This window comes from Littorina saxatilis, linkage group LG16 (assembly GCF_037325665.1).
Source record: "Littorina saxatilis isolate snail1 linkage group LG16, US_GU_Lsax_2.0, whole genome shotgun sequence".
Lineage (NCBI taxonomy): Eukaryota > Metazoa > Mollusca > Gastropoda > Littorinimorpha > Littorinidae > Littorina > Littorina saxatilis.
In genome coordinates this window covers 36,123,364-36,150,367 of record NC_090260.1, presented here as the reverse complement: position 1 = coordinate 36,150,367, position 27,004 = coordinate 36,123,364, and the positions used below count along the sequence as shown (strand labels likewise).

General features: G+C 44.2%; 2 protein-coding genes across 3 annotated transcripts in view; one reads left to right on the top strand and one right to left on the bottom strand.

The window, feature by feature from the left end:
- The window catches only part of LOC138950961 (fucolectin-6-like), a 9,617-nt gene extending 7,983 nt beyond the window's left edge, over positions 1–1,634 (top strand). Inside the window, exon 3 of the mRNA XM_070322675.1 lies at positions 1–1,634. This exon is cut by the window's left edge and continues 289 nt beyond it. The gene's annotated coding sequence lies outside the window, so the exon portion shown is untranslated.
- A 2,166-nt stretch (positions 1,635–3,800) lies between these two features.
- The window catches only part of LOC138950975 (uncharacterized), a 46,319-nt gene continuing 23,115 nt past the window's right edge, over positions 3,801–27,004 (bottom strand). Inside the window, exons 7-15 of one of the 2 annotated variants that reach the window (XR_011450898.1) lie at positions 23,253–26,237; positions 22,640–22,744; positions 21,284–21,357; positions 20,493–20,613; positions 19,718–19,876; positions 18,950–19,018; positions 17,887–18,053; positions 6,287–12,318; positions 3,801–6,242 (exon numbers count right to left, since the gene is read on the bottom strand). Coding sequence is in view for 1 of the 2 variants with exons in the window: in XM_070322687.1 (XP_070178788.1) it covers positions 12,162–12,318; positions 17,887–18,053; positions 18,950–19,018; positions 19,718–19,876; positions 20,493–20,613; positions 21,284–21,357; positions 22,640–22,744; positions 23,253–26,237 (3,837 nt within the window). In the remaining variant the exon portion in view is untranslated. Of the gene's footprint in view, positions 12,319–17,886; positions 18,054–18,949; positions 19,019–19,717; positions 19,877–20,492; positions 20,614–21,283; positions 21,358–22,639; positions 22,745–23,252; positions 26,238–27,004 lie in introns of both variants that reach the window. The other variant, XM_070322687.1, reaches the window with a different exon arrangement.

Below are 27,004 nucleotides of genomic sequence, written 5' to 3'. Positions count from 1 at the left end.
TTTTATTTACGCTACCTGTTGTACGGTACCTTTTGCACATATCTATATCTATATACGGCTTGTGTGAGTCTGTCTATCTGTCTGTCTGTGTGTTCGCGATTCACGGCCAAAGTTCTCGATGGATCTGCTTCAAATTTGGTGGGCATATTCAGGTAGACCCCGGACACAATCGATGAAAATTTTGAACACGTGCGTGCTCTCAGCGCGCAGCGCTGAACCGATTTTGGTTTTTCTGTACATCCATTCCCAGTAACTCTTCCTTATCTTCTCCAGTGTTTTGCGCGTTTATCTCCCTTCCTTCGTGTGGCGTCAATCGCGTACGGTGCGCGGCGCCCGGCGAAGCCGGGTATTGGTGCGCCACTCACCCGGCAAAGCCGGGTACCCGGCGAAGCGGGTATTCATCTGGTGATATATATATATATATACTAGAGGAATACCCGGCTTCGCCGGGGTGAATCGCGAGACAGAGACAGACAGCGTGGCGGTTCACCACAATCACCTTTGAAGGCGAAGTCCTGTCAAACGGGATTGAGAATTTTAGAGCTTATTTCTTAGCCCTATATTATCTGCTGTGGCTTCTCAAATGCCAGAACATACAGAGAGACAAAAGCCGCTAGACCACATCACAAACAGAACTCTACAATACACAGGTTTTTGCCCACACACACACACACACACAAACACACACACACACACAGAGAAGCCGTATATATATATATGCATATCTGTATCTATAAATATATAGAGATAGGTGAGAGTGTATTTTTCGCGTGGCTATAAATTGATTCGACCTTTTCACTTTGACAGTAAGAACAACTTACGGGTGCAAGGGAAGCGTTGTGGACAGCGCAGTGGACAGCGCAGTGACATTCTAAAAATAGTAATAGTAACTTACAAACGGGAAAGCCACACGAAGGAAGGGAGATAAACGCCAAACACTGGAGAAGATAAGGAAGAGTTACTTATAATGGTGAAATGAACACAAAAACCAAAATCAGTTCAGCGCTGCGCGCTGAGAGCACGTGTTGAAATATCTCATCGATGATATTGTGTCCGGGGTGTAGCTGAATACGGTGTCCAAATTTGAAAAAGATCCAGCGAAAACTTTGGCGTTGTGATGTGGTGTAGCGGCTTTGGTGTGTCGGTATGGGGGCCCGGGTAGCTGAGGTGGAACCAAAATCGGTTCAGCGCTGCGCGCTGAGAGCACGTGTTGAAATATCTCATCGATGAGGTTGTGTCCGGGGTCTCTCTGAATAAGCCCACCAAATTTGAAGCCGATCCATCGAGAACTTTGGCCGTGCATGGCGAATACACAGATACACAGATACACAGACACACACACAGACACACACACAGACACACAGACACAAGTCGTATATATATATATATAGACTAGAGGAATACCAAAATCGCGAGACAGAGACAGACAGCGTGGCGGTTCACCACAATCACCTTTGAAGGCGAAGTCCTGTCAAACGGGATTGAGAATTTTAGAGCTTATTTCTTAGCCCTATATTATCTGCTGTGGCTTCTCAAATGCCAGAACATACAGAGAGACAAAAGCCGCTAGACCACATCACAAACAGAACTCTACAATACACAGGTTTTTGCCCACACACACACACAAACACACACACACACAGAGAAGCCGTATATATATCTGTATCTATAAATATATAGAGATAGGTGAGAATGTATTTTTCGCGTGGCTATAAATTGATTCGACCTTTTCACTTTGACAGTAAGAACAACTTACGGGTGCAAGGGAAGCGTTGTGGACAGCGCAGTGGACAGCGCAGTGACATTCTAAAAATAGTAATAGTAACTTACAAACGGGAAAGCCACACGAAGGAAGGGAGATAAACGCCAAACACTGGAGAAGATAAGGAAGAGTTACTTATAATGGTGAAATGAACACAAAAACCAAAATCAGTTCAGCGCTGCGCGCTGAGAGCACGTGTTGAAATATCTCATCGATGATATTGTGTCCGGGGTGTAGCTGAATACGGTGTCCAAATTTGAAAAAGATCCAGCGAGAACTTTGGCGTTGTGATGTGGTGTAGCGGCTTTGGTGTGTCGGTATGGGGGCCCGGGTAGCTGAGGTGGAACCAAAATCGGTTCAGCGCTGCGCGCTGAGAGCACGTGTTGAAATATCTCATCGATGAGGTTGTGTCCCGGGTCTCTCTGAATAAGCCCACCAAATTTGAAGCAGATCCATCGAGAACTTTGGCCGTACATGGCGAATACACAGATACACAGACACACACACAGACACACACACAGATACAAGTCGTATATATATAGATATATGAGACTGTGCTGTTCGAGGAAAAGCTAAGTTGAGCCTCACTGTGCTCGTCCGTTCGTACCAATGAACGGCCACTCAATGCCGTATTATCCTGTTCTTAAACGATAAGTACAAGCACAAGAACATATAGTTTTGCATTTTTAAATGTCAGTAAATATTCTTTTCTTTTTCCTTTGACAAATCAGGAGATTCTGATTTTATAATGAGAGAAATGCAAAAGTCTGACAGGGTTCGGGGTGTATGGTGTACCCACGGTCAGTATGCCGGCGGACGCTCTACTGACTGACGGTTTACCAACGGACAGTATGCCAAAAAGCCGGGCAGTGTGCCGACAGTTGACTGAAGTCGACTGAAAGCAGACTAGGTCCTTACAGCGTGTTGAAGTAGCCCTGACCAGACTTTTCCACTTGTTAATCAAGTCATCTATCATTTCAAAAATAAAGCCTTTTTTTCCGCAGCAAATTTCAACGTATCCTTTATGACTTTTCGACTGTCAAAGAAAACAATAATGTGTGAGTGTGTGTGGGTGTGTGTGTGTGTGTGTGCGTGTGTGTGTGTGTGCGTGCGAGCGTGCGTGCGTGCGTACGTGCGAGTGCGTGTGTGTGTGTATGCGTGTATGTGTGCGCACGCGCACATGTGATAACAGACACCCTTTCAACAATGGAAGGAGAAATCAAGGAAACATCGACAAATTCCTGTACGGATTTATAGGTCCTTCTTTCTACCTTTCTGTCTACCTTGCTGTCTTTAGGTTTGTTTTTCAACAATTCATTCAAGTATTTAGGTACTTGTTATGTCTACTTTGCTGATGTTGTTTTTTACATGTTATTGTTTGTGTTGTTGTTTGAGCGGAGCAGGAGGGGGCGGAAAGGCGTAACATTTTGTTGTTGTTTGAGCGGAGCAGGAGGGGGCGGAAAGGCGTAACATTTTGTTGTTGTTTGAGCGGAGCAGGAGGGGGCGGAAAGGCGTAACATTTTGTTGTTGTTTGAGCGGAGCAGGAGGGGGCGGAAAGGCGTAACATTTTGTTGTTGTTTGAGCGGAGCAGGAGGGGGCGGAAAGGCGTAACATTTTGAAACCAGGGATGTGGGGCGGAGATTGGTATGCGTTCCCCTATCCTCCGACCACTATTTTCTAGATTGTGTGGGTAGATATCCGCTCTGTGAAGGGTCTAACTGTTTAGTTGCAGTATGTGTGCGCGCGCAGGTGTGTATGTGTGTGAGCGAGAGATTTCACAAACACACGGGTGCGGGCGCACACACCTGGAGAGAGAGAGAGAGAGAGAGAGAGAGAGAGAGAGAGAGAGAGAGAGAGAGAGAGAGAGAGAGAGAGAGAGAGAGAGAGAGAGAGAGAGAGAGAGAGAGAGAGAGAGAGAGAGAGAGAGCTGAAGTGAACTTTTTACAAGGAAGAAGATTTAAGACTTGGCCTTTTTTTAACAATCTGTCCTTGGAACAAACAAGCACTGAGTGAGCTCTGACAAACACACACGTAACCATATTGTTATACAATGTTTTATTGAAATTCAAAGTGTTTTGTATTCATGCATATCGATCTGTCCAAACAGTTCTTTCTCTCTCTAGCAATGACAAGGTCATACAAAACGTCACAAGAGATGACAAATTACTTACGTCCACACAATCCGAAAAAGCATTTGCAACATGTACATAACATTTATTAGCAAGAAGTGAAAGAAAGAGAGAGCGAGAGAGAGAGAGAGAAAGAAAGAAAGACAGAATTTTCCTCCATCATTGACAATTTATTTCCATCATCTTTCAAAGCACCCTAGCAATAGCATATAAATAAATAGATGAAATATTGAGAAAACTCAGTCAGCGAACAAGGGAAGACACATTTTGAGAGCATCAAAAAGTTGGGAGTTGTGTTCATTTGTTAACGGCATTACGGACAGATATATATATATATTCCAGCACAACTAAAACTTCAGAAAGAAGACCTAATTATGCACACAGTTACAGTTAAACTGAAACATACATCCAGTTCTCAAATCACAGATTTTCATTACAGAATTTTTCTAAGGAATTTGTTGTCCTCTCCATCACAACAATATAACTACTCAATGCGTAGTGTTAAAGCAAAGCTGAAACTGGAAGGACTTCCTGCCTCAAACTTTTCCTAAGTGCCCAGATGACCGAGGATGTACTTCATGCTATCACTACACAAACCTAACATGTGTAAAAAGTACCTTTTGTTCCCATGTAAACCATCTTGTAAACCATCTTGTAAACCACCACAGATCTGTCCAGGCGTTTATTTTTCATTTTCATGACTTTATCGTCCCATCGCTGGCAAGTCTGGGTTGTGCGTCTTCCTAGTTGAAAGCAATAGTCTTTCTTTCTTTCTTTATTTGGTGTTTAACGTCGATTTTGGTTTTTATGTTTTTTCTGTACATCCATTCCCAGTAACTCTTCCTTACCTTCTCCAGTGTTTTGCGCGTTTATCTCCCTTCCTTCGTGTGGCATCAATCGCGTACGGTGCGCCACTCACCCGGCAAAGCCGGGTATTCGGCTCTACTTCTTCCCGGCGAAGCATGGGTATCCCGGCAAAGACGGTACCCGGCGAAGCCGGTAATCATCTAGTACTGATATCTACAGCCTGGCTGCTTCCTGTGGAGAGTGGAGTGTTCTAATGAAGGACTTACGTCAACCGACACAGGTGTCAGTGATCAAATTTAGTTTAAAAACAAGTCGCGTAAGGCAAAAATACAACATTTAGTCAAGCTGTCGAACTCACAGAATGAAACTGAACGCAATGCAATTTTTCAGCAAGACGTATACTCGTAGCATCGTCAGTCCACCGCTCGTGGCAAAGGCAGTGAAATTGACAAGAAGAGCGGGGTAGTAGTTGCGCTGAGAAGGATAGCACGCTTTTCTGTACCTCTCTTTGTTTTAACTTTCTGAGCGTGTTTTTAATCCAAACATATCATATCTATATGTTTTTGGAATCAGGAACCGACAAGGAATAAGATGAAAGTGTTTTTAAATTGATTTCGAAAATGTAATTTTGATCATAATTTTTATATTTTTTTTTCCAGAGCTTGTTTTTAATCCAAATATAACATATTTATGTTTTTGGAATCAGAAAATGATGAAGAATAAGATGAACGTAAATTTGGATCGTTTTATTCTTTCTTTCTTTATTTGGTGTTTAACGTTGTTTTCAACCATTCAAGGTTATATCGCGACGGGGAAAAAGGGGGGGGGGGGGGGGGGGGGGGGGAATGGGATAGAGCCACTTGTTAATTGTTTCTTGTTCACAAAAGCACTAATAAAAAAATTGCTCCAGGGGCTTGCAACGTAGTACAATATATGACCTTACTGGGAGGATCGTTTTATAAAAACATTGTTTTTACAATTTTCAGATTTTTAATGACCAAAGTCATTAATTAATTTTTAAGCCACCAAGCTGAAATGCAATACCGAAGTCCAGCCTTCGTCGAAGAATGCTTGGCCAAAATTTCAATCAATTTGATTGAAAAATGAGGGTGTGACCGTGCCGCCTCAACTTTTACAAAAAGCCGGATATGACGTCATCAAAGACATTTATCGAAAAAATGAAAAAAACGTCCGGGGATATCATTCCCAGGAACTCTCATGTAAAATTTCATAAAGATCGGTCCAGTAGTTTAGTCTGAATCGCTCTACACACACACACGCACAGACAGACAGACAGACAGACACACACACATACACCACGACCCTCGTCTCGATTCCCCCTCTACGTTAAAACATTTAGTCAAAACTTGACTAAATGTAAATACCAACATCAGCCAGGCTGCAGATTTGAAGCAATTGTCCACACAGAAGGATGCCCTTATCCTGTGAGAAAGCCAGGTCACATCTCTGACGGTTTACACAATGGTTTACACGGACACCTGAAGACAGGCATCAGCTAGCTAGGCCACACAGCTGACCCCAACCTTTGTTCTCTATCAGCTAGCTAGGCCACACAGCTGACCCTAACCTTTGTCCTCTGACATCAAGGCTAGGTTTTATTATTTAATAAAATCAAGGTTCTATAGTATGTTGTAAGCTCAATTTGCTTGGTTTTATCCAGCGATTGTTATGCTTTCTTGGAGTATGCTTGTTGATGTTATGTTTTAGCATACATTTGAAAACAATTGGAGCCACTTGCAGGACTCACCCTATAAAAAATAAAAAAGCTGTTTATTAGTTAGTACGGGATATATGGACTGGCCACAACTAAAGTGGAACTCCTCTTTTAAGACTGCCACACACAAACTTTCTTTCTTTATTTGGTGTTTAAACGTCGTTTTCAACCGTTCAAGGTTATATCGCGACGGGGAAAGGGGGGAGATGGGATAGAGCCACTTGTTAATTGTTTCTTGTTCACAAAAGCACTAATCAAAAATTTGCTCCAGGTGCTTGCAACGTAGTACAATGTATTACCATACTGGGAGAATGCAAGTTTCCAGTACAAAGGACTTAACATTTCTTACATACTGCTTGACTAAACTCTTTACAAAAATTTACTATATTCTATACAAGAAACACTTAACAAGGGTAGAAAGAGAAACAGAATCCGTTAGTCGCCTCATACGACATGCTGGGGAGCATCGGGTAAATTCTTTCTCGTCCCAACCAATATGGGACTCCCCCTAACCCGCAGGGGGTGTCTTAAACACAGGGGTGTTAATGGGGGGTTCCACTGTATAATAAGCTGGGCCACACAACTGAGCCAAGCCTTTGTCACGGCAAAGGAGGCCAGTTTCTTCAGGTAAGATTATGGACCACCACTAGTGAACACTATAGCCAGTGCATAGATACAAGGTACAGAACATGCATTAGGCAACTGAAAATATAAATAAAATATATCACAAATCAATTTTGCAGGAACAATCTAGAAACAGCTTTTGATTCACTCCACAATTTTATAAGATAAGAAATCTGGTTTTAATCACATTCACTGATTGCTTCATGTTGACATAACAAAGAAGGCATCATTAACAAATCACTTGGACAACAAAGATAGATTCTTTCTTTCTTTCTTTATTTGGTGTTTAACGTCGTTTTCAACCACGACGGGTTATATCGCGACGGGGAAAGGGGTGAGATGGGATAGAGCCACTTGTCAATTGTTTCTTGTTCACAAAAGCACTAATCAAAAATTTGCTCCAGGGGCTTGCAACATAGTACAATATATGACCTTACTGGGAGAATGCAAGTTTCCAGTACAAAGGACTTAACATTTCTTACATACTGCTTGACTAAAATCTTTACAAAAATTGACTATATTCTATACAAGAAACACTTAACAAGGGTAAAAAGAGAAACAGAATCCGTTAGTCGCCTCTTACGACATGCTGGGGAGCATCGGGTAAATTCTTCCCCCTAACCCGCGGGGGGTACAAAGATAGATATGAGAGGCTCTTTTTCCGCAACAAAGTCTAACCCATAAAATGTGCATCTTTAATAAAGTGTCGTCTTTATTTTATTTTTCTCTTCTGAGCTTAACTTTTTGCACTTTATTTCTTACTCTTTGTCTGTTTTGAACTTTCTCAATGCAGAGAAAGCTAACGCAAACACTCAGCTTGCTATGTGCATTAGGGCTTGCAATCTAATGGAAAAAAAAAATTCTTCCATCTTATCAAAACTCCAAGATAAACTATCTCTGATTTTCCAAAACCAAAGTGCAAAATCAGGACTGATGCATGATTTTCATAGAACAGCAAGAAAAAAGCGTATTTTCTCATTCATAGTCATCAAAACAGAATCAACATGCACCCTCTAACACCCTCTAAGCATCATTTCACTTAGACAACCTAAACATCAATGACAGGGTGGCTGTGTCCTGTGAAAGGTTGAAACTTGTTGCTGAAATAATTTATCAGGTTTACAAACTCTCCACACTGGGACCAGCACACTACAGGCTAACATTCAGTGCATCAAAAATTACACACCAACAACCACAAGATCAAGCTAATTCAATCAGCAACTGCAAGATCAAGCTAATTCAATCAGCAAGTGCAAGATCAAGCTAATTCAATCAGCAACTGCTTTATCACATCAAACCCAGTTAAACCTCGCCTGTAAAATACGCATCTTCCATTGAGTTTTGTCCTTACTCTCATTTTCACATAAAAGAAACATAAAAAAACATTCCCCACACAACTTGAACATTATCACATTTGCACAGACAAGCAAAAGTTCCACATTTCTCAATAGATACACTTGCTACAGTTAACCTTGAACACTATCAAGCATTTCCAGACTTAAAGGTTCCATCCTGAACGTGAAATCACTCATGTTCACCACCACAGATCTGTGCATTTTGTCTGCGATGGAATACGAGCATCCTTTCACCAAAACACATCAACTGCTTCCTGTGCACAATTGGATTTTTTTCCTGAAATCATTTTGCAGAATCATGCAAAATCTCATGTTTACTCACAAAAAGCTTCTATTTTTGCTTTTACTAATCATTAATAAAATTGCCACATTCAAAATTTTCACTCTGCACAGAAAAGTCTCGCTGTTGAATGTTGGTAAATGTAAAAGAGGAAAGATGCTTTTATCCCATACAATCCTGACCTGATCTGTGGTGGGGTGTTACACAGGCAGGCATGCGCCTTTAACCATCCTGCACTCATACACAGGCAGGCATGCGCCTTTAACCATCCTGCACTCATACACAGGCAGGCATGCGCCTTTAACCATCCTGCACTCATACACAGGCAGGCATGCGCCTTTAACCATCCTGCACTCATACACAGGCAGGCATGCGCCTTCAACCATCCTGCAATCATACACAGGCAGGCATGCACCTTCAACCATCCTGCACTCATTCACAGGCAGGCATGCGCCTTTAACCATCCTGCACTCATTCACAGGCAGGCATGCGCTTTAACCATCCTGCAACCATACACACAGTTACTGTCCCAGTCAAATCACTAGAGACCTACACACCATTTGACAGATCAGCTCAGCCATGCCAATAGTTTACCATGACCATTACATCAAACTCAATCATTCAGCAATAAATCATAATTACAATTTCAGACATTGCTATAATTATGCTCAGTTAATCATCAGGATTACAGATATATCACAGGAAAGAAAACACCATTTAGTTTAAAGTCATTATTTCAAAAGATTTCATATAAAGTTGGCCAAAAAATTATTGCAACAAATTTCAAACCCAAATTAAAGCATTAATTCCTGTGTCATTTAATTAAAACTGTATATGCCAGTTAAGACAGTTCACTTAACCTTCAGGATCACCTTTTGGATTACATATTTCTTTTACAGGGATCACGTGACCGCCGCTCAAGTAAGGGTACCCTCAAAATCAACCAGACAAAAACGGAAGAGCCGAATGAAAAATTGACAAAAAAATCACAATAGGCAAATCTTTGCAACTTTGACATACGAGAAGAAAGTCAAACCAATTATCTACCCTGAACAGATTGTTTTGTTTTGCTACCTTGTTTATTTCGCGTGCTATGCTATTCCTACTGATGCAGGTGTCGATCGCAAGAGCGGTCAAAAACGGAACGTTTCACGTCAATTTTTAAGGGCATCATGTCAAAAAGCGCTACATTTTAGCAATGATTTGGTGGATTTCTTTGAAACTTTCGGAATATTTTACGAACATACTAGAGATACTTCGTGCGAAAGTTTGGATCGTTACGGTTATTTATCCAGATGTGACGCAATGTTTTGGAAAATGTTGTTAAACTTGTCATAGGATTGTTCACTTGTCTTCAAAAAATTCATGACTTTGTATATCCACAGATAAATGATTGATACAGATTCTGTCTAAGTTTCATTTGCGTGTAGCCGCTGGCGTTAATTTGCTAGTCATGCAAACACATGAGAAAAAAAATGGAACGTTCACGCTGTTTCGCGCTTATAGCTGTTATCGCTGGGTGCCTCTTAAAACATGCTACGGTCACGCTTGGCTGGGCATCGCTGTGGCACCAGAATCATCGCTTAAATAAGTAGCGTGTTTACAGGCCCAACAAATTTGCGTCAGTGCTTACACGCATATAAAACTTTAGCAGTGTGTGTATCAATCATTTTTCTAAAGACATGCAAAGTCATGAATTTTTTTGACCCAAGGGAACAATCCTATGACGAGATTAAAAACTTCTTTCGAAAAATTGCATAACACTTTAACAAACACCTGTAACAATCCATAATTTCGCTCGAAGTATCTCTAGTATGTTGGTAAAATATTCCGAAAAGCAATCCACCAAATCATTGCTAAAGTGCAGACTTTTTTGTCATGATACCCCTAAAAAATGACGCAAAAAGTCCCGTTTTTGACCGCTCTTGCGATCGACACCTGCATCAGTAGGAATAGCATAGCACGCGAAATAAGCAAGGTAGCAAAACATATATTCAGGGTAGATAATTGGTTTGACTTTCCTCTCGTATGTCAAAGTTGCAAAGTTTTGCCTATTGTGATTTGTCAATTTTTCATTCGGCTCTTCCGTTTTTGTCTGGTCGATTTTGAGGGTACCCTTACTTGAGCGGCGGTCACGTGATCCCTGTAAAAGAAATATTTAATCCAAAAGGTGATCCTGGAGGTTAAGTGAACTGTCTTAACTGGCATATACAGTTTTAATGAAATGACCCGGGGATTAATGCTTTAATTTGGGTTTGAAATTTGTTGCAATCATTTTTTGGCCAAGTTTAGATACAATTAAACAGAGTCAAGGGAGGGAAGCCAGGTTGGGTGAGGATTAATTCCCCTGCATGACAGTGACAAATCACTCTACAAATGTTCACAGGCATACTGGTTGCATCCGTTTCTTTCCACCACATCAGCTCTTAGTTTCTTTTTCTTATCAGTAAAATATATTAAGAAAAGAAGAGTAAGACATGGTCTGAATGTTCAGTTTCCTGCATGAAATCTCGCTTCACATTTTGTGAGCACAAGGTATCACATTAAAACTGCCTAAAATAAAATTGTCATTTCTGCTTGTCTTGCTTTTAGGTGATACAAAGTAACACTTCTAGCCTCTATTCTTCCACTTCTGTTGTTCTGTGAGGTGAGAACTGACCCAAGCACGAACTGACACTAACTTCTCCATAAAGCTGACATTCAACAACTGCCTTATGCATGTACACAGCTGACTCTGGAATTGTTATGCAGAGACTTTATTTAGGAATTGATCGTTTCTGACAAGCAACGTTGAGCCAAATAAATACTCAACTTTTCTCCAAGTGAGAACACGTGAATGAAAAGTCATCTAAAGCAAGGAATATGAACTGCGCCTGACTTTCTGTTGTGTTTTCTTTGTTGAATAAATTAAACCTTACAAATACACAATCATTTGTTTCAAATCTTCAACAGAATAAAAAAAAAGTACCTGCATGTCCAAGATTATGAAAAAGGAAACTAATCTAAAAGTTGTCTCCTTACTTTGCCTGAACAACATCATTCATAAGTTGTGTTATTTATCTACCAAAAAACAGACTGCAAAATCAACATTTCATTAGACCTGGTATCTTTTCCAGAAAACAGATGGCCAAACCTAAAAAATCATTAAAGCTTAGTATTACTACCAAAAAAAAGATAACAAAATTAGGATTTTGGAAGGACTAGTATCATCATCCTGCCAGAAAACAGACTTCAAATCCGAATAAATACAGAAAAACCCATTTGGATGTCTTCATATATGAGAAGGATGTCTTAATCATACAACTCTAAGACTAGTTTGTCAGAATACCTCATTTACTTTCAGATCTAGCATACTGAGCACAAAGAAAAGAGGGCACTATATGACAAAGAAGAGAGGGCAATACAGTGTGCTATCACATGGCAATACGGGCGGTTAGGGCTGTGACTAGAAGCTAGGCGGGGTGGAGCGTCACCTCTTGGGAGAGTACTTGGGGTTGACGGGCGTCTCCGTGAAGGAGCGCAGTTCATACTGAGCCACCGTGCTGTCCAGCTCAAACTTGTTGCGAGCAAAGATGAGCCGTACGTCGGTGTGAAGGTAGATCTTGCCACTGGCACTGCTGTACACCCTGTCAGACACACAACACAGTGGAAAGGGATAAGAAAAAAACAAACACAAAAGCTCACACACACACAAACACGCATGCACACACACACGCATGCACACGCGCAAACACACACAAATGCTCAGTTTTGCTGTTTTATAAAGGGAGGGTTAACATAAGAAGTGAGACGTACACAGTAAGGATCAATTTTTGATGAAATCATACAGTACTTTAAAATAAATGTTGTACGTAAACAGCGGAAGCCCACTTGAGGTGTATGAGGTATCCGAGGTATGACGTGAGGTCAGAGTCATGAATACAACTGGCAAAGGGTACCCACCTGAGGTGTATGAGGTATCTGAGGTATGACGTGAGGTCAGAGTCATGAATACAACTGGCAAAGGGTACCCACCTGAGGTGTATGAGGTATCTGAGGTATGACGTGAGGTCAGAGTCATGAATACAACTGGCAAAGGGTACCCACCTGAGGTGTATGAGGTATCTGAGGTATGACGTGAGGTCAGAGTCATGAATACAACTGGCAAAGGGTACCCACCTGAGGTGTATGAGGTATCTGAGGTATGACGTGAGGTCAGAGTCATGAATACAACTGGCAAAGGGTACCCACCTGAGGTGTATGAGGTATCTGAGGTATGACGTGAGGTCAGTCATGAATACAACTGGCAAAGGGTACCCACCTGAGGTGTATGAGGTATCTGAGGTATGACGTGAGGTCAGAGTCATGAATACAACTGGCAAAGGGTACCCACCTGAGGTGTATGAGGTATCTGAGGTATGACGTGAGGTCAGAGTCATGAATACAACTGGCAAAGGGTACCCACCTGAGGTGTATGAGGTATCCGAGGTATGACGTGAGGTCCGTCATGAATACAACTGGCAAAGGGTACCCACCTGAGGTGTATGAGGTATCTGAGGTATGACGTGAGGTCACAGTCATGAATACAACTGGCAAAGGGTACCCACCTGAGGTGTATGAGGTATCTGAGGTATGACGTGAGGTCCGTCATGAATACAACTGGCAAAGGGTACCCACCTGAGGTGTATGAGGTATCTGAGGTATGACGTGAGGTCACAGTCATGAATACAACTGGCAAAGGGTACCCACCTGAGGTGTATGAGGTATCTGAGGTATGACGTGAGGTCACAGTCATGAATACAACTGGCAAAGGGTACCCACTTGAGGTGTATGAGGTATCTGAGGTATGACGTGAGGTCAGTCATGAATACAACTGGCAAAGGGTACCCACTTGAGGTGTATGAGGTATCTGAGGTATGACGTGAGGTCAGTCATGAATACAACTGGCAAAGGGTACCCACCTGAGGTGTATGAGGTATCTGAGGTATGACGTGAGGTCAGTCATGAATACAACTGGCAAAGGGTACCCACCTGAGGTGTATGAGGTATGACGTGAGGTCAATCATGAATACAACTGGCAAAGGGTACCCACCTGAGGTGTATGAGGTATGACGTGAGGTCAGTCATGAATACAACTGGCAAAGGGTACCCACCTGAGGTGTATGAGGTATGACGTGAGGTCAGTCATGAATACAACTGGCAAAGGGTACCCACTTGAGGTGTATGAGGTATCTGAGGTATGACGTGAGGTCAGTCATGAATACAACTGGCAAAGGGTACCCACCTGAGGTGTATGAGGTATGACGTGAGGTCAGTCATGAATACAACTGGCAAAGGGTACCCACTTGAGGTGTATGAGGTATCTGAGGTATGACGTGAGGTCAGTCATGAATACAACTGGCAAAGGGTACCCACCTGAGGTGTATGAGGTATCTGAGGTATGACGTGAGGTCAGTCATGAATACAACTGGCAAAGGGTACCCACCTGAGGTGAATGAGGTATCCGAGGTATGACGTGAGGTCAGAGTCATGAATACAACTGGCAAAGGGTACCCACCTGAGGTGTATGAGGTATCTGAGGTATGACGTGAGGTCAGAGTCATGAATACAACTGGCAAAGGGTACCCACCTGAGGTGTATGAGGTATCTGAGGTATGACGTGAGGTCAGTCATGAATACAACTGGCAAAGGGTACCCACTTGAGGTGTATGAGGTATCTGAGGTATGACGTGAGGTCAGAGTCATGAATACAACTGGCAAAGGGTACCCACCTGAGGTGTATGAGGTATCTGAGGTATGACGTGAGGTCAGAGTCATGAATACAACTGGCAAAGGGTACCCACCTGAGGTGTATGAGGTATCTGAGGTATGACGTGAGGTCAGAGTCATGAATACAACTGGCAAAGGGTACCCACCTGAGGTGTATGAGGTATCTGAGGTATGACGTGAGGTCAGAGTCATGAATACAACTGGCAAAGGGTACCCACCTGAGGTGTATGAGGTATCTGAGGTATGACGTGAGGTCAGAGTCATGAATACAACTGGCAAAGGGTACCCACCTGAGGTGTATGAGGTATCTGAGGTATGACGTGAGGTCAGTCATGAATACAACTGGAAAAGGGTACCCACCTGAGGTGTATGAGGTATCTGAGGTATGACGTGAGGTCAGAGTCATGAATACAACTGGCAAAGGGTACCCACCTGAGGTGTATGAGGTATCTGAGGTATGACGTGAGGTCAGTCATGAATACAACTGGCAAAGGGTACCCACCTGAGGTGTATGAGGTATCTGAGGTATGACGTGAGGTCAGTCATGAATACAACTGGCAAAGGGTACCCACCTGAGGTGTATGAGGTATCTGAGGTATGACGTGAGGTCAGTCATGAATACAACTGGCAAAGGGTACCCACCTGAGGTGTATGAGGTATCTGAGGTATGACGTGAGGTCAGTCATGAATACAACTGGCAAAGGGTACCCACCTGAGGTGTATGAGGTATCTGAGGTATGACGTGAGGTCAGTCATGAATACAACTGGCAAAGGGTACCCACCTGAGGTGTATGAGGTATGACGTGAGGTCAGTCATGAATACAACTGGCAAAGGGTACCCACTTGAGGTGTATGAGGTATCTGAGGTATGACGTGAGGTCAGTCATGAATACAACTGGCAAAGGGTACCCACCTGAGGTGTATGAGGTATCTGAGGTATGACGTGAGGTCAGTCATGAATACAACTGGCAAAGGGTACCCACCTGAGGTGTATGAGGTATGACGTGAGGTCAGTCATGAATACAACTGGCAAAGGGTACCCACCTGAGGTGTATGAGGTATCTGAGGTATGACGTGAGGTCAGAGTCATTAATACAACTGGCAAAGGGTACCCACCTGAGGTGTATGAGGTATCTGAGGTATGACGTGAGGTCAGTCATGAATACAACTGGCAAAGGGTACCCACCTGAGGTGTATGAGGTATGACGTGAGGTCAGTCATGAATACAACTGGCAAAGGGTACCCACCTGAGGTGTATGAGGTATCTGAGGTATGACGTGAGGTCAGAGTCATGAATACAACTGGCAAAGGGTACCCACCTGAGGTGTATGAGGTATGACGTGAGGTCAGTCATGAATACAACTGGCAAAGGGTACCCACCTGAGGTGTATGAGGTATGACGTGAGGTCAATCATGAATACAACTGGCAAAGGGTACCCACCTGAGGTGTATGAGGTATGACGTGAGGTCAGTCATGAATACAACTGGCAAAGGGTACCCACCTGAGGTGTATGAGGTATGACGTGAGGTCAGTCATGAATACAACTGGCAAAGGGTACCCACTTGAGGTGTATGAGGTATCTGAGGTATGACGTGAGGTCAGTCATGAATACAACTGGCAAAGGGTACCCACCTGAGGTGTATGAGGTATGACGTGAGGTCAGTCATGAATACAACTGGCAAAGGGTACCCACTTGAGGTGTATGAGGTATCTGAGGTATGACGTGAGGTCAGTCATGAATACAACTGGCAAAGGGTACCCACCTGAGGTGTATGTGGTATCTGAGGTATGACGTGAGGTCAGTCATGAATACAACTGGCAAAGGGTACCCACCTGAGGTGAATGAGGTATCTGAGGTATGACGTGAGGTCAGAGTCATGAATACAACTGGCAAAGGGTACCCACCTGAGGTGTATGAGGTATCTGAGGTATGACGTGAGGTCAGAGTCATGAATACAACTGGAAAAGGGTACCCACATGAGGTGTATGAGGTATCTGAGGTATGACGTGAGGTCAGTCATGAATACAACTGGCAAAGGGTACCCACTTGAGGTGTATGAGGTATCTGAGGTATGACGTGAGGTCAGAGTCATGAATACAACTGGCAAAGGGTACCCACCTGAGGTGTATGAGGTATCTGAGGTATGACGTGAGGTCAGAGTCATGAATACAACTGGCAAAGGGTACCCACCTGAGGTGTATGAGGTATCTGAGGTATGACGTGAGGTCAGAGTCATGAATACAACTGGCAAAGGGTACCCACCTGAGGTGTATGAGGTATCTGAGGTATGACGTGAGGTCAGAGTCATGAATACAACTGGCAAAGGGTACCCACCTGAGGTGTATGAGGTATCTGAGGTATGACGTGAGGTCAGTCATGAATACAACTGGCAAAGGGTACCCACCTGAGGTGTATGAGGTATCTGAGGTATGACGTGAGGTCAGAGTCATGAATACAACTGGCAAAGGGTACCCACCTGAGGTGTATGAGGTATCTGAGGTATGACGTGAGGTCAGTCATGAATACAACTGGCAAAGGGTACCCACCTGAGGTGTATGAGGTATCTGAGGTATGACGTGAGGTCAGTCATGAATACAACTGGCAAAGGGTACCCACCTGAGGTGTATGAGGTATCTGAGGTATGACGTGAGGTCAGTCATGAATACAACTGGCAAAGGGTACCCACCTGAGGTGTATGAGGTATCTGAGGTATGACGTGAGGTCCGTCATGAATACAACTGGCAAAGGGTACCCACCTGAGGTGTATGAGGTATCTGAGGTATGACGTGAGGTCAGTCATGAATACAACTGGCAAAGGGTACCCACCTGAGGTGTATGAGGTATGACGTGAGGTCAGTCATGAATACAACTGGCAAAGGGTACCCACTTGAGGTGTATGAGGTATCTGAGGTATGACGTGAGGTCAGTCATGAATACAACTGGCAAAGGGTACCCACCTGAGGTGTATGAGGTATCTGAGGTATGACGTGAGGTCAGTCATGAATACAACTGGCAAAGGGTACCCACCTGAGGTGTATGAGGTATGACGTGAGGTCAGTCATGAATACAACTGGCAAAGGGTACCCACCTGAGGTGTATGAGGTATCTGAGGTATGACGTGAGGTCAGAGTCATGAATACAACTGGCAAAGGGTACCCACCTGAGGTGTATGAGGTATCTGAGGTATGACGTGAGGTCAGTCATGAATACAACTGGCAAAGGGTACCCACTTGAGGTGTATGAGGTATCTGAGGTATGACGTGAGGTCCGTCATGAATACAACTGGAAAAGGGTACCCACTTGAGGTGTATGAGGTATCTGAGGTATGACGTGAGGTCAGAGTCATGAATACAACTGGCAAAGGGTACCCACCTGAGGTGTATGAGGTATCTGAGGTATGACGTGAGGTCACAGTCATGAATACAACTGGCAAAGGGTACCCACCTGAGGTGTATGAGGTATCTGAGGTATGATGGGAGGTCAGATTCCGAGTCGGAGGGGATGTAGACGGTGCGTTGGCGTATGACGGTCTGACAGTTGGGCGGCATGTCCTCCAGGTCGTACATCACCACGAACATCTTCACCACTGTCTTGTTGGGGTTGAACAGCGTCTGCAGCAAATCATTTACTTTATCATGTGAATCACAGGGAAATTCCAGTCATTTCTTCCCAGTGGAAAGTCAGCAGCAACAAGAGTCGCGCTACCCAGATGTGTGCGTGTTTAGATGTAATCATGCACCTGCACTTCTGGTAGAATGACTGAGATCTGTTATGTGCTACAGTGGTGACACGGGTGTGGGACATGGATGTCTGAGTCTGCACATGAAGTTGGTTCCGGCCCAGATTCAAAACCGTGTCCTGAGGATCACAAGTCCCTTCTCTACCCACTGAGCTACCCGGGCCCCCAAATCACACCTCAATCAGTGGCTTCAGTTTTCAGAACAATGGCGCACCTGTTCACCCTGCAATTATTGCTGCTGGAGTACTTTCAACCAGACAGATGTACATTTAATCAAATGTCAGTTAAATCCTGCAATAACTCAGTCTGCTAAAAGTATTAACATTTTAGAATAAACATCCACACTCATGCAAGCACACAGGCACACACACTGTCAAGAGAAAAAAGACGAAGAGTGACACACAAACACACAGAATAACAGTTCAACTGGGAGTCCATGATGGTAAATTTTGTTGTCGCATTTTTGATGAAAGAGGCATACTTCAGCCCTTTTTTTTTCATCCACGTTCATGGGCTGAATCTCCCACGCACACTTGTGTTTTTGCACCAGTGGGGTTTTACGTGTATGACCATTTTTACCCCGCCATTTACCCCGCAATACGCCGATTTCAGGGGATTCAGCACTGTCAAAGTCTCTAAATTGTGGCCAGTGTACATCATGAAACACGTAAATGACAGCTACAACTCTGTCTGTATGTGTGTCTGTCTCTGTGTGTCTGTGTCTGTCTGTGTGTGTGTGTCTGTGTGTGAATGATACAACAAACTCACCACTTGCAGCGTGCCTTTGTTAGGAATGTGGTAACCTCTCTTTCCCACTCCCTCCAGGTTGATATGACCCTGTGTACACAAAAACATATCAGCAGGTGATAAGCAGTCCGCAAATAAAGCCCAGAATGTTTATGAAGAAAACACACATCATAGAGTCACACTAAATAATGCAAATTCTACACACAAGCTACTCTTCCAAGTTGTTTGGTGCATGCATGCACACAGGACCACAAGTGACACCTAACAGTAACACAGACTGAGCTTTAAAACAAAGACAGATTAACCATTTCAATTAACACAGACTAAAAAGTGATTTTGCATCGGGTCTCTTCATAAATGAGTAGGAAAGTGTATAGGTAAGGTATGTTCAATGCAAGTTCCCCCATCTAACTCACTGACACAAGCACACCCATCCACACAGCTAGCCATTGACACACACACAAACACACACACACACACTCACAGACAAACAGACACGCATACACAACATACATGTACATACATACACACACATGGGTGAGACTGAAAAATGTCATGAATCGTGAAGAATTTTCAGGTGGGTTCTGGGGGCCCCCAGACGCTGAAGGATTTGTATAATTAACAACCAAAAAAACGTCACCACAGACATTACGAATCCGGATTTCCGGAATATACCGGTAGAATCGCACCCATGCACACACTCTCTGCCTCTCTCTCCGTCTCTCACACACACTCACACACCACTTCCTAGCCCACCTGGTCACAATCTCACACACACAGAGCACTGACCAGGTACGGGGACGGAGCGTTGTCATCAGACAGGTTGAAGAAGTAGGCGGTGACGGGCAGAGAGAGATGTCTGGGACAGAAGACACCGCTGGCACCAATGCCCACACTGAAGCCATCCACCACGCCCGCTGGTTCCAGACGTCCGTTTAGTATGGACTCCTGTACCAGACAGTACAAGATGTTGAGTGCTTCATTGTGTATGGAACTTGCCTACATCTTTCAACAACTACTTTTATTAACAATATTTTCGTTTCCTTCTCCTGACTAGCTTTTCTCCAGTAAGAAATCCAAAACAAGAGTGTCTCTCTGTCTCTCTCCTTCTCCGTCTGTCTGTGGCTCTGTCTCTGTCTGTCTGTGGCTCTGTCTCTGTCTGTCTGTGGCTCTGTCTCTGTCTGTCTGTGGCTCTGTCTCTGTCTGTCTGTGGCTCTGTCTCTGTCTGTGGCTCTGTCTCTGTCTGTCTGTGGCTCTGTCTCTGTCTGTCTGTGGCTCTGTCTCTGTCTGTCTGTGGCTCTGTCTCTGTCTTTCTCTCTCTTCGTACTGGTCACAATTATATGTGTATGTACGCTGTTTAATGTGTGTATATGTGTGTGTGTGTGTGTGTGTGTGTGTGTGCGTGCGTGCGTGCGTGCGTGCGTGCGCGCACACGCACGCACGCACGCACTTCAGCGTTCTTGTCTTGTCCTCTTGCCCACTAGTCATTCATTTTAAGGACTGCTAGTTAACCAAAAAATATAGGCTGTGCCAGCAAAGAATGGAGAATGAAAATGAGCCTGACCTCAAAGTTGCCGAGCAGACAGTTGGTGGTGGCAGGAGCACTGGTGCTGAGAACACGTCCCGAGTCTGACAACTTGTCCGATTCCTTGCTGACGTCTGCCAGGCGGGACATGGAGATAGCGCTGCACACAATCACATACAAGTGAAATACTGCCCACGACAGAACAGACCCTTTCAGCCCCATCCGTTCTACTTGTAGATACTACAGTCATAACTCTGTTTAAAGACTTCCACGAATATGAAAAATGTAGGTCTTTTACTGGAGATATACTTAGTGGCACTATGAAAAATGTAGGTCTTTTACTGGAGATATACTTAGTGGTACCATGAAAAATGTAGGTCTTTTACTGGAGATATACTTGGTGGCACCATGAAAAATGTAGGTCTTTTACTGGAGATATACTTAGTGGCACTATGAAATATGTAGGTCTTTTACTGGAGATATACCTAGTGGCACCATGAAAAATGTAGGTCTTTTACTGGAGATATACTTAGTGGCACCATGAAAAATGTAGGTCTTTTACTGGAGATATACTTAGTGGCACCATGAAAAAAATGTAGGTCTTTTACTGGAGATATACTTAGTGGCACCATGAAAAAAATTTATGAGAAGACGAGGTCCAGAAGAGGGAATGTTGTAACGGAGGGTCTTAACGAGGTTCCACTGTACGGTGTACATCCAGCCCCATCTCACTTTCTGTCTTCAACTTTAGTCTTCAGCACACTCAATTGGATGAAAGCTATTCTTTCATTTAACAAGTAAATCAAGTGACATCAGGGCTAAATTTATACCTCTTGATGGCTTTTGCTGTGGTCAGAGTCTCATCATAGTCGAAGCGGCCCGTGGACCTTCTCTTGACTGGAGCCTGAAAGACAATATTTTTCGTCCTCATTAAACTGCCAACACACAGATCTTGATCAAAAGAGACACTGACATGGACACATGATTTAATTGTGAAGCTATGGGCCATACACATGGGGTTGGAGGGCAGAGAGCATTTGTACAAAAACAAAGATCGAACACGATGATAATCGTATATTAACACGTGAAATGGGAACTTGATCGAGAGAGAGAGAGAGAGAGAGAGAAATAGAGAGAGAGAGAAAGAGAAAGAAAGAGACAGAGACATCTATTACAACTTGCTCAAGACCAATTTTCTTGGTTACTGCTAGTCAAGCTCAAATTTTCTGAGCAATACAGAGGAACCCCTCTTTCCAGGTCCCCCAAATGTTAGGAGTCTTAAAATGGAGATAGGGCGGGGATGTAGCTCAGTCGGTAGCGCGCTGGATTTGTATCCAGTTGGCCGCTGTCAGCGTGAGTTCGTCCCCACGTTCGGCGAGAGATTTATTTCTCAGAGTCAACTTTGTGTGCAGACTCTCCTCGGTGTCCGAACACCCCCGTGTGTACACGCAAAGCACAAGACCAAGTGCGCACGAAAAAGATCCTGTAATCCATGTCAGAGTTCGGTGGGTTATAGAAACACGAAAATACCCAGCATGCTTCCTCCGAAAACGGCGTATGGCTGCCTAAATGGTGGGGTAAAAAACGGTCATACACGTAAAATTCCACTTGTGCAAAAAACACGAGTGTACATGGGAGTTTCAGCCCACGAACGCAGAAGAAGAAGAAGAAGAAGAAAATGGAGATATATATGCAGACATTAGGACAAGAAAATGTCAAAAATAAGGTCTTAAAAGGAGGGTTGTACTTTCTCTCTACAAAGTGAGAACTGTTCAACAGGACGCATCTAGCGATACACTGATCCATCCTGCCGCTAAATGTCCCACAGCGGTGTCATTGGAGTAATGATGAAAGACAGAGCAATGTGACACAGCCAGACCTGCCAACCCTTGTCAAGTCTCAAGTCTAACAATTTAGCTTATTTTGTGGAATTTTCAGCATAGTAAATGGTGCACCAGTGTAGCATTGTCTACAATTTATTCGCATATCCGCATTTATGCTATCTCATGCAAGAATATATACTTAAAAAAAAAAGTTTATTTAGAAACCCGTAACATCATAAAAATCCATGCATGCTTGTGATTATTTAATTGAGCATTGCATAACAGCATAGTAAGTTCTCTTAAAACGAAGCATGCTACGCTGGAAGAGTAACAGTTGGCAGCTCTGCACAGAAGACAACTTACAGGACTGGACTGTGAAGGGAGAGCACCCCTGGTGTTGAACATCATGGAGGCGCTCTTGACCAGGCGGTGTCGCAGTCTGTCCTGGCCGGCCACGTTCTTCACATCCTGCATCACACAACCAGTCACACAGTCTATTACATTTACTCTTTTCACATTCATTTGCTGTAATCTGCCTTAGAAAAAAACTACCTGTTTAGTCAATAACACTGATGATATTTACAAACAAGGAAGAAAAAGCTGCTATCTTTTTACCCCTATGTGGTGAAGCCTGTTTAGTCAATCACACCGCTGATAATTGCACACAAGAAAGAGCTGCTCTTGTTTTACAAACATATATGTGGGGAAGCACAAGAAAAAAACGCTAAGAATAAGGTGGAATTTTTCATGAGATTTTAAAGTCATGCACTAGAGCAAATAACACTGAACAACATGCACAAATTATTCATTTTTATCTTTCTCAGCTTGTAATTGAAAATTTAAAACTTTTGAATGCACTGGTGGTCTAGTATTCAGGTTTGTGGAAATTTTACATTATGATAATTCTTTTTTTTTCTACTCTAAGAAAATCATCTCTTCTGCCATGAGATTATTAAAATCCAAAACTACAAGTTACCTTGTCTCTCAACGCCGATCGCCCTCTCGTCACTTCCTCAGGCTCCAAGTTCTCTTGGTTACCCACAGTGCACTTGGCCGACAGCAGGGAGAAGCTGGGAGCAGACTTGGTGCGAATGGGACAGTGAGCGGGACTTTCCGTCTCCACCGAGTTCGCCTTGTCATAGAACACACTGTCATTGTCTTGCAAACCTTCCGCAGGTTCAGCTATTCTGTGATCAAGCGTCGCATTGGCATTACTTTGGATAACACTTGCATCTTTTTTGCCAGGCTTACATGATGCTGGAGTAATCACAGAATCACCAGGGCAGCACTGTCTATGGTTCTTCAGGTTTCCGTGACAACTTTTGGTTTTATGGCTTTCTACGTTATTGCTGTCACTGCGTGCTGGTGAAAGACTAGGGGTGGAATTTGCATCGATTTGACCGTCAGACACCGGTTTGTCAGTACAAGTCTGAGAATGACGTTGAAGGTGAGCAGGTGGAGAAGAATGCTTCCGGCTTGTTGCACCATCCTTGAGGTTGTTCCAGTGATCAGAACCTTGGCCCGTTTCAGGTTCAACAAAACCGTTACTGACAGCACGGTTTGCAACACCATTTGACTGCAACATTTCTTCTGCCGAGTCAGTGCATACAAAACCATTGGCAAAAGGCTGACCTCTGCGGGTCTCACTGTCCATAAACCCATTGGACCGAGACTGCGCAGAATCATCAGTGGATTCAGGAGAACTGTCAGTACCACTCCTGGAGGAGAATTCAGCTCTATCCATGGCGTGCAAATCCATCGCTCCAACGGAAGAAATCAACCAGTCTATATCTTTCTTCCCCTTGGCATTCTTACTCTGAATAGATGTGCACATACCTGTGTCAGGTGACGATGGAGACTCAAGGTAAAAGCTGCACGAAGACTTCTTATCACAAGTTTGCTTAGTTTGGTGAGAATTATCAACAGGTGTGTCACAAATATGCTTAGTTTGGTGAGAACTGTTGACAGATACGTCTGCCTTGTGTATAGACTCTGCGGATGGCTGCTGGTCGGTAGGTTTGACTTGACTGAAATCACACAGACTGGAAGGACTCTTTGCGTCTAGCAGGGTGTGACTGAGAGTTGCATTTTGTTCCGGGGCTGAGAGATTGAGATGGTAATGATGCTCCTTCAACTTGAGCAGGGTGGGATGTCGTGCCACTGGAACGTTGAGGTTGATGGCTTCTCTAACTAAAGGCTTGGGTAAATCCCAGCTAGGTGTTCCTTCTTCTAAACACGAGTTATCTACACCAGCAGTCTTCCCCTTTTTGGAATATGCTCCGTCTGAATATATAGCGTCCTCTTCACCAGTGATCTTCCGTTCCTTGGAGTTTGTTCTGTATAAACGCTCAGTGTTCATTTCCACATGTGAACGCTTTGTGTTCACTTCAACCATCATCTTCTCTTCTCCGTCTGAATGTGAACGGAAGGGGTCAAGCTGCAGTCGTCGCTTCACTGCCGTGTCTTTGAACACCCTGTCACTGATCTCTGGCGTCACAGCACTGGTTTCTGCAGCTGCCCCGACACTGGTTTCTGCACTTCCATCCAAGGTGAAACAAGGTGTGTGCTCTGTACTGGTAACAGCATTTCCATTGTGCGTTAGGCTGGAGGGAGGTTCCATGTAGTCTTCTGATTTTGTGCGACATGAGAAAGACTGACTGTCGTCAGGTATGGGGGAGCAGGAAAGGTTGGTGGGAGTGCTGGAATCACTGTGGCGACCACCATCCTCTGCCGCCACTACAGGCGATGAGGAATACGTCGATGATGATGAGGAGGATGAGGATGATGGCGAGGATGAGGGGACAGCTTCCACCAATCTAGGCTGACCGCTACTCTTCTGACTAATGACAAAAGTGGGCTGGGTGGGTCCTGTCTCATTTGCTCGGACTATCTTGTTGAGGTCTCGCAGAGTCTGACTGATAGTCTGTTGCAAGGAATGTTGGAATGGGACGGGTGAACTCTTGTCTGTGAATATATTGACCGGGGTCGACGACCTTCCTTCATCCATAAAATCAAAGTCGTTAGCCGCGTCTCTTTCGGTTTTTGACGCTGCTTTGGATTTTGACCTCTTCTTTCTCTCTGAAGTGGTTCCCATGTCTCTGTGATTCAAGACAGAATCCACGCTCTTCCCACAAGAAAAGAAGGGAAAATAATTTGCCGTGGCGAATCTGTGCACATCGCTTACACTGGAAGCTTCAGCCCTGTGTGCTGCCATTTTTTCTGCTGGCTCGGGCATTGGCAGGTCGCCTCCAAACGGCAAAGCCTTTCGTTTCTGGAACCTGGCGCTGCACTGGTGATCCCCCGACTCTGACAAGTCAGTGAACATCTGGGACTCTTCATGGCTCAACTCAGCACGAGGTAACGCCTTCATGTCCACACCCCCCAGGCCTCGCGTTCTGGCCGCATTCTCCGCTTTCAGGTGAAAGGTAAGGGCCGCCTGATCGGCACTGTCCAGGCCTCGCATTCCAGCAGCATTCTCTGTCTTGAGATGGTAGGTTAGGACTGACGGATCCGGGTTGTCAAGGCCTCGCATTCTAGCTGCATTCTCTGCTTTCAGATGATAGCTGAGGGCAGCCTGATCAGTACTGTCAAGGCCTCGCACTCTAGCGGCATTCTCCGCTTTCAGATGGTTGGCAAGGGCAGCCGAGTCAGGGCTGTTGAGGCCTCGCATTCTTGCAGCATTCTCAGCTTTGATATGGTAGGTGAGGGCGGCTTGATCCTGGTTGTCTGGACGTGTGGGGGGGATGGGTGCGGCGATGGACTGCAGGTTGGCCAGGAAGACCTGCATGTCTAGCGGGGACAGCGGGCTGTACACAGGCAGGCCGGCTTTGAGCAGCAGCTGTTGATCCTCCCTGCTCGTGCTAGGCTGGTCTTGCTGTACCAGTCGTTCCGGGTGAGTGAAGTCAAGCTGCCTGCGTCGCATCACGGGGGCGGTGGACTGGAACCCAGTTGACATCAGCACCTGCAACACAATGATAGGTAAGTTTCATAACATCTGTGCACTACTTTTATGGGAATCTCTGTACATACACATACATACATTATAAACACACACATACACTCTAGGTGAGTTTCAAGGGTTGGTACTAAGCTGACAGAGGTTCTCAACAAATAATGTCTCGACATGTATTTCTCTCTCTCTCGACTGTATACAGAGATAAGAACAGCCTCGCTTTCACCTAGATCCTGCCTAAAAACAATGTTCAGACCTCATGTTCAGACTCGGCGTGATGATTCCGAAAGGACTACTTTTTAGCGGTCAAGTTCAGTCGTCCGCATACTCGAAAGTGAAAAAAAGATGAAACGTTTTGCTACAGTATCGGAGGATGAACTGTCGAAGAAGAAAAAGAATCTCGTGCCAACCACTACGCAGAAGACCATCCGGGTTGTCCAGAAGAAGTTCTGAAACACGTCACGTTCCAAATCAAAATACGACATTCTATTCTCTTACATCACTATTCTTGGTTTACGGTACCATTCGGCGGCTTAGCTAAGAGTATGCCATAGTCTTGGTTGGCCGAGACCTTGAGGTGGAATGCGAGTGATTAGGTTTGTTGATTTTGCTTGGAGAAGTGGTCCGTGTTCAAGCAAGTTTCTTTCTTCTTTGAAAACAAAAACCCTAAGACCAGTGAATGTCGAGATATATATGTTAATTGGATCTGTGATCCAAACATGCCTTTTGGTCAATCTCGATGGCAGTTTATTCCACGAGCCCCGTGGAATAAACTT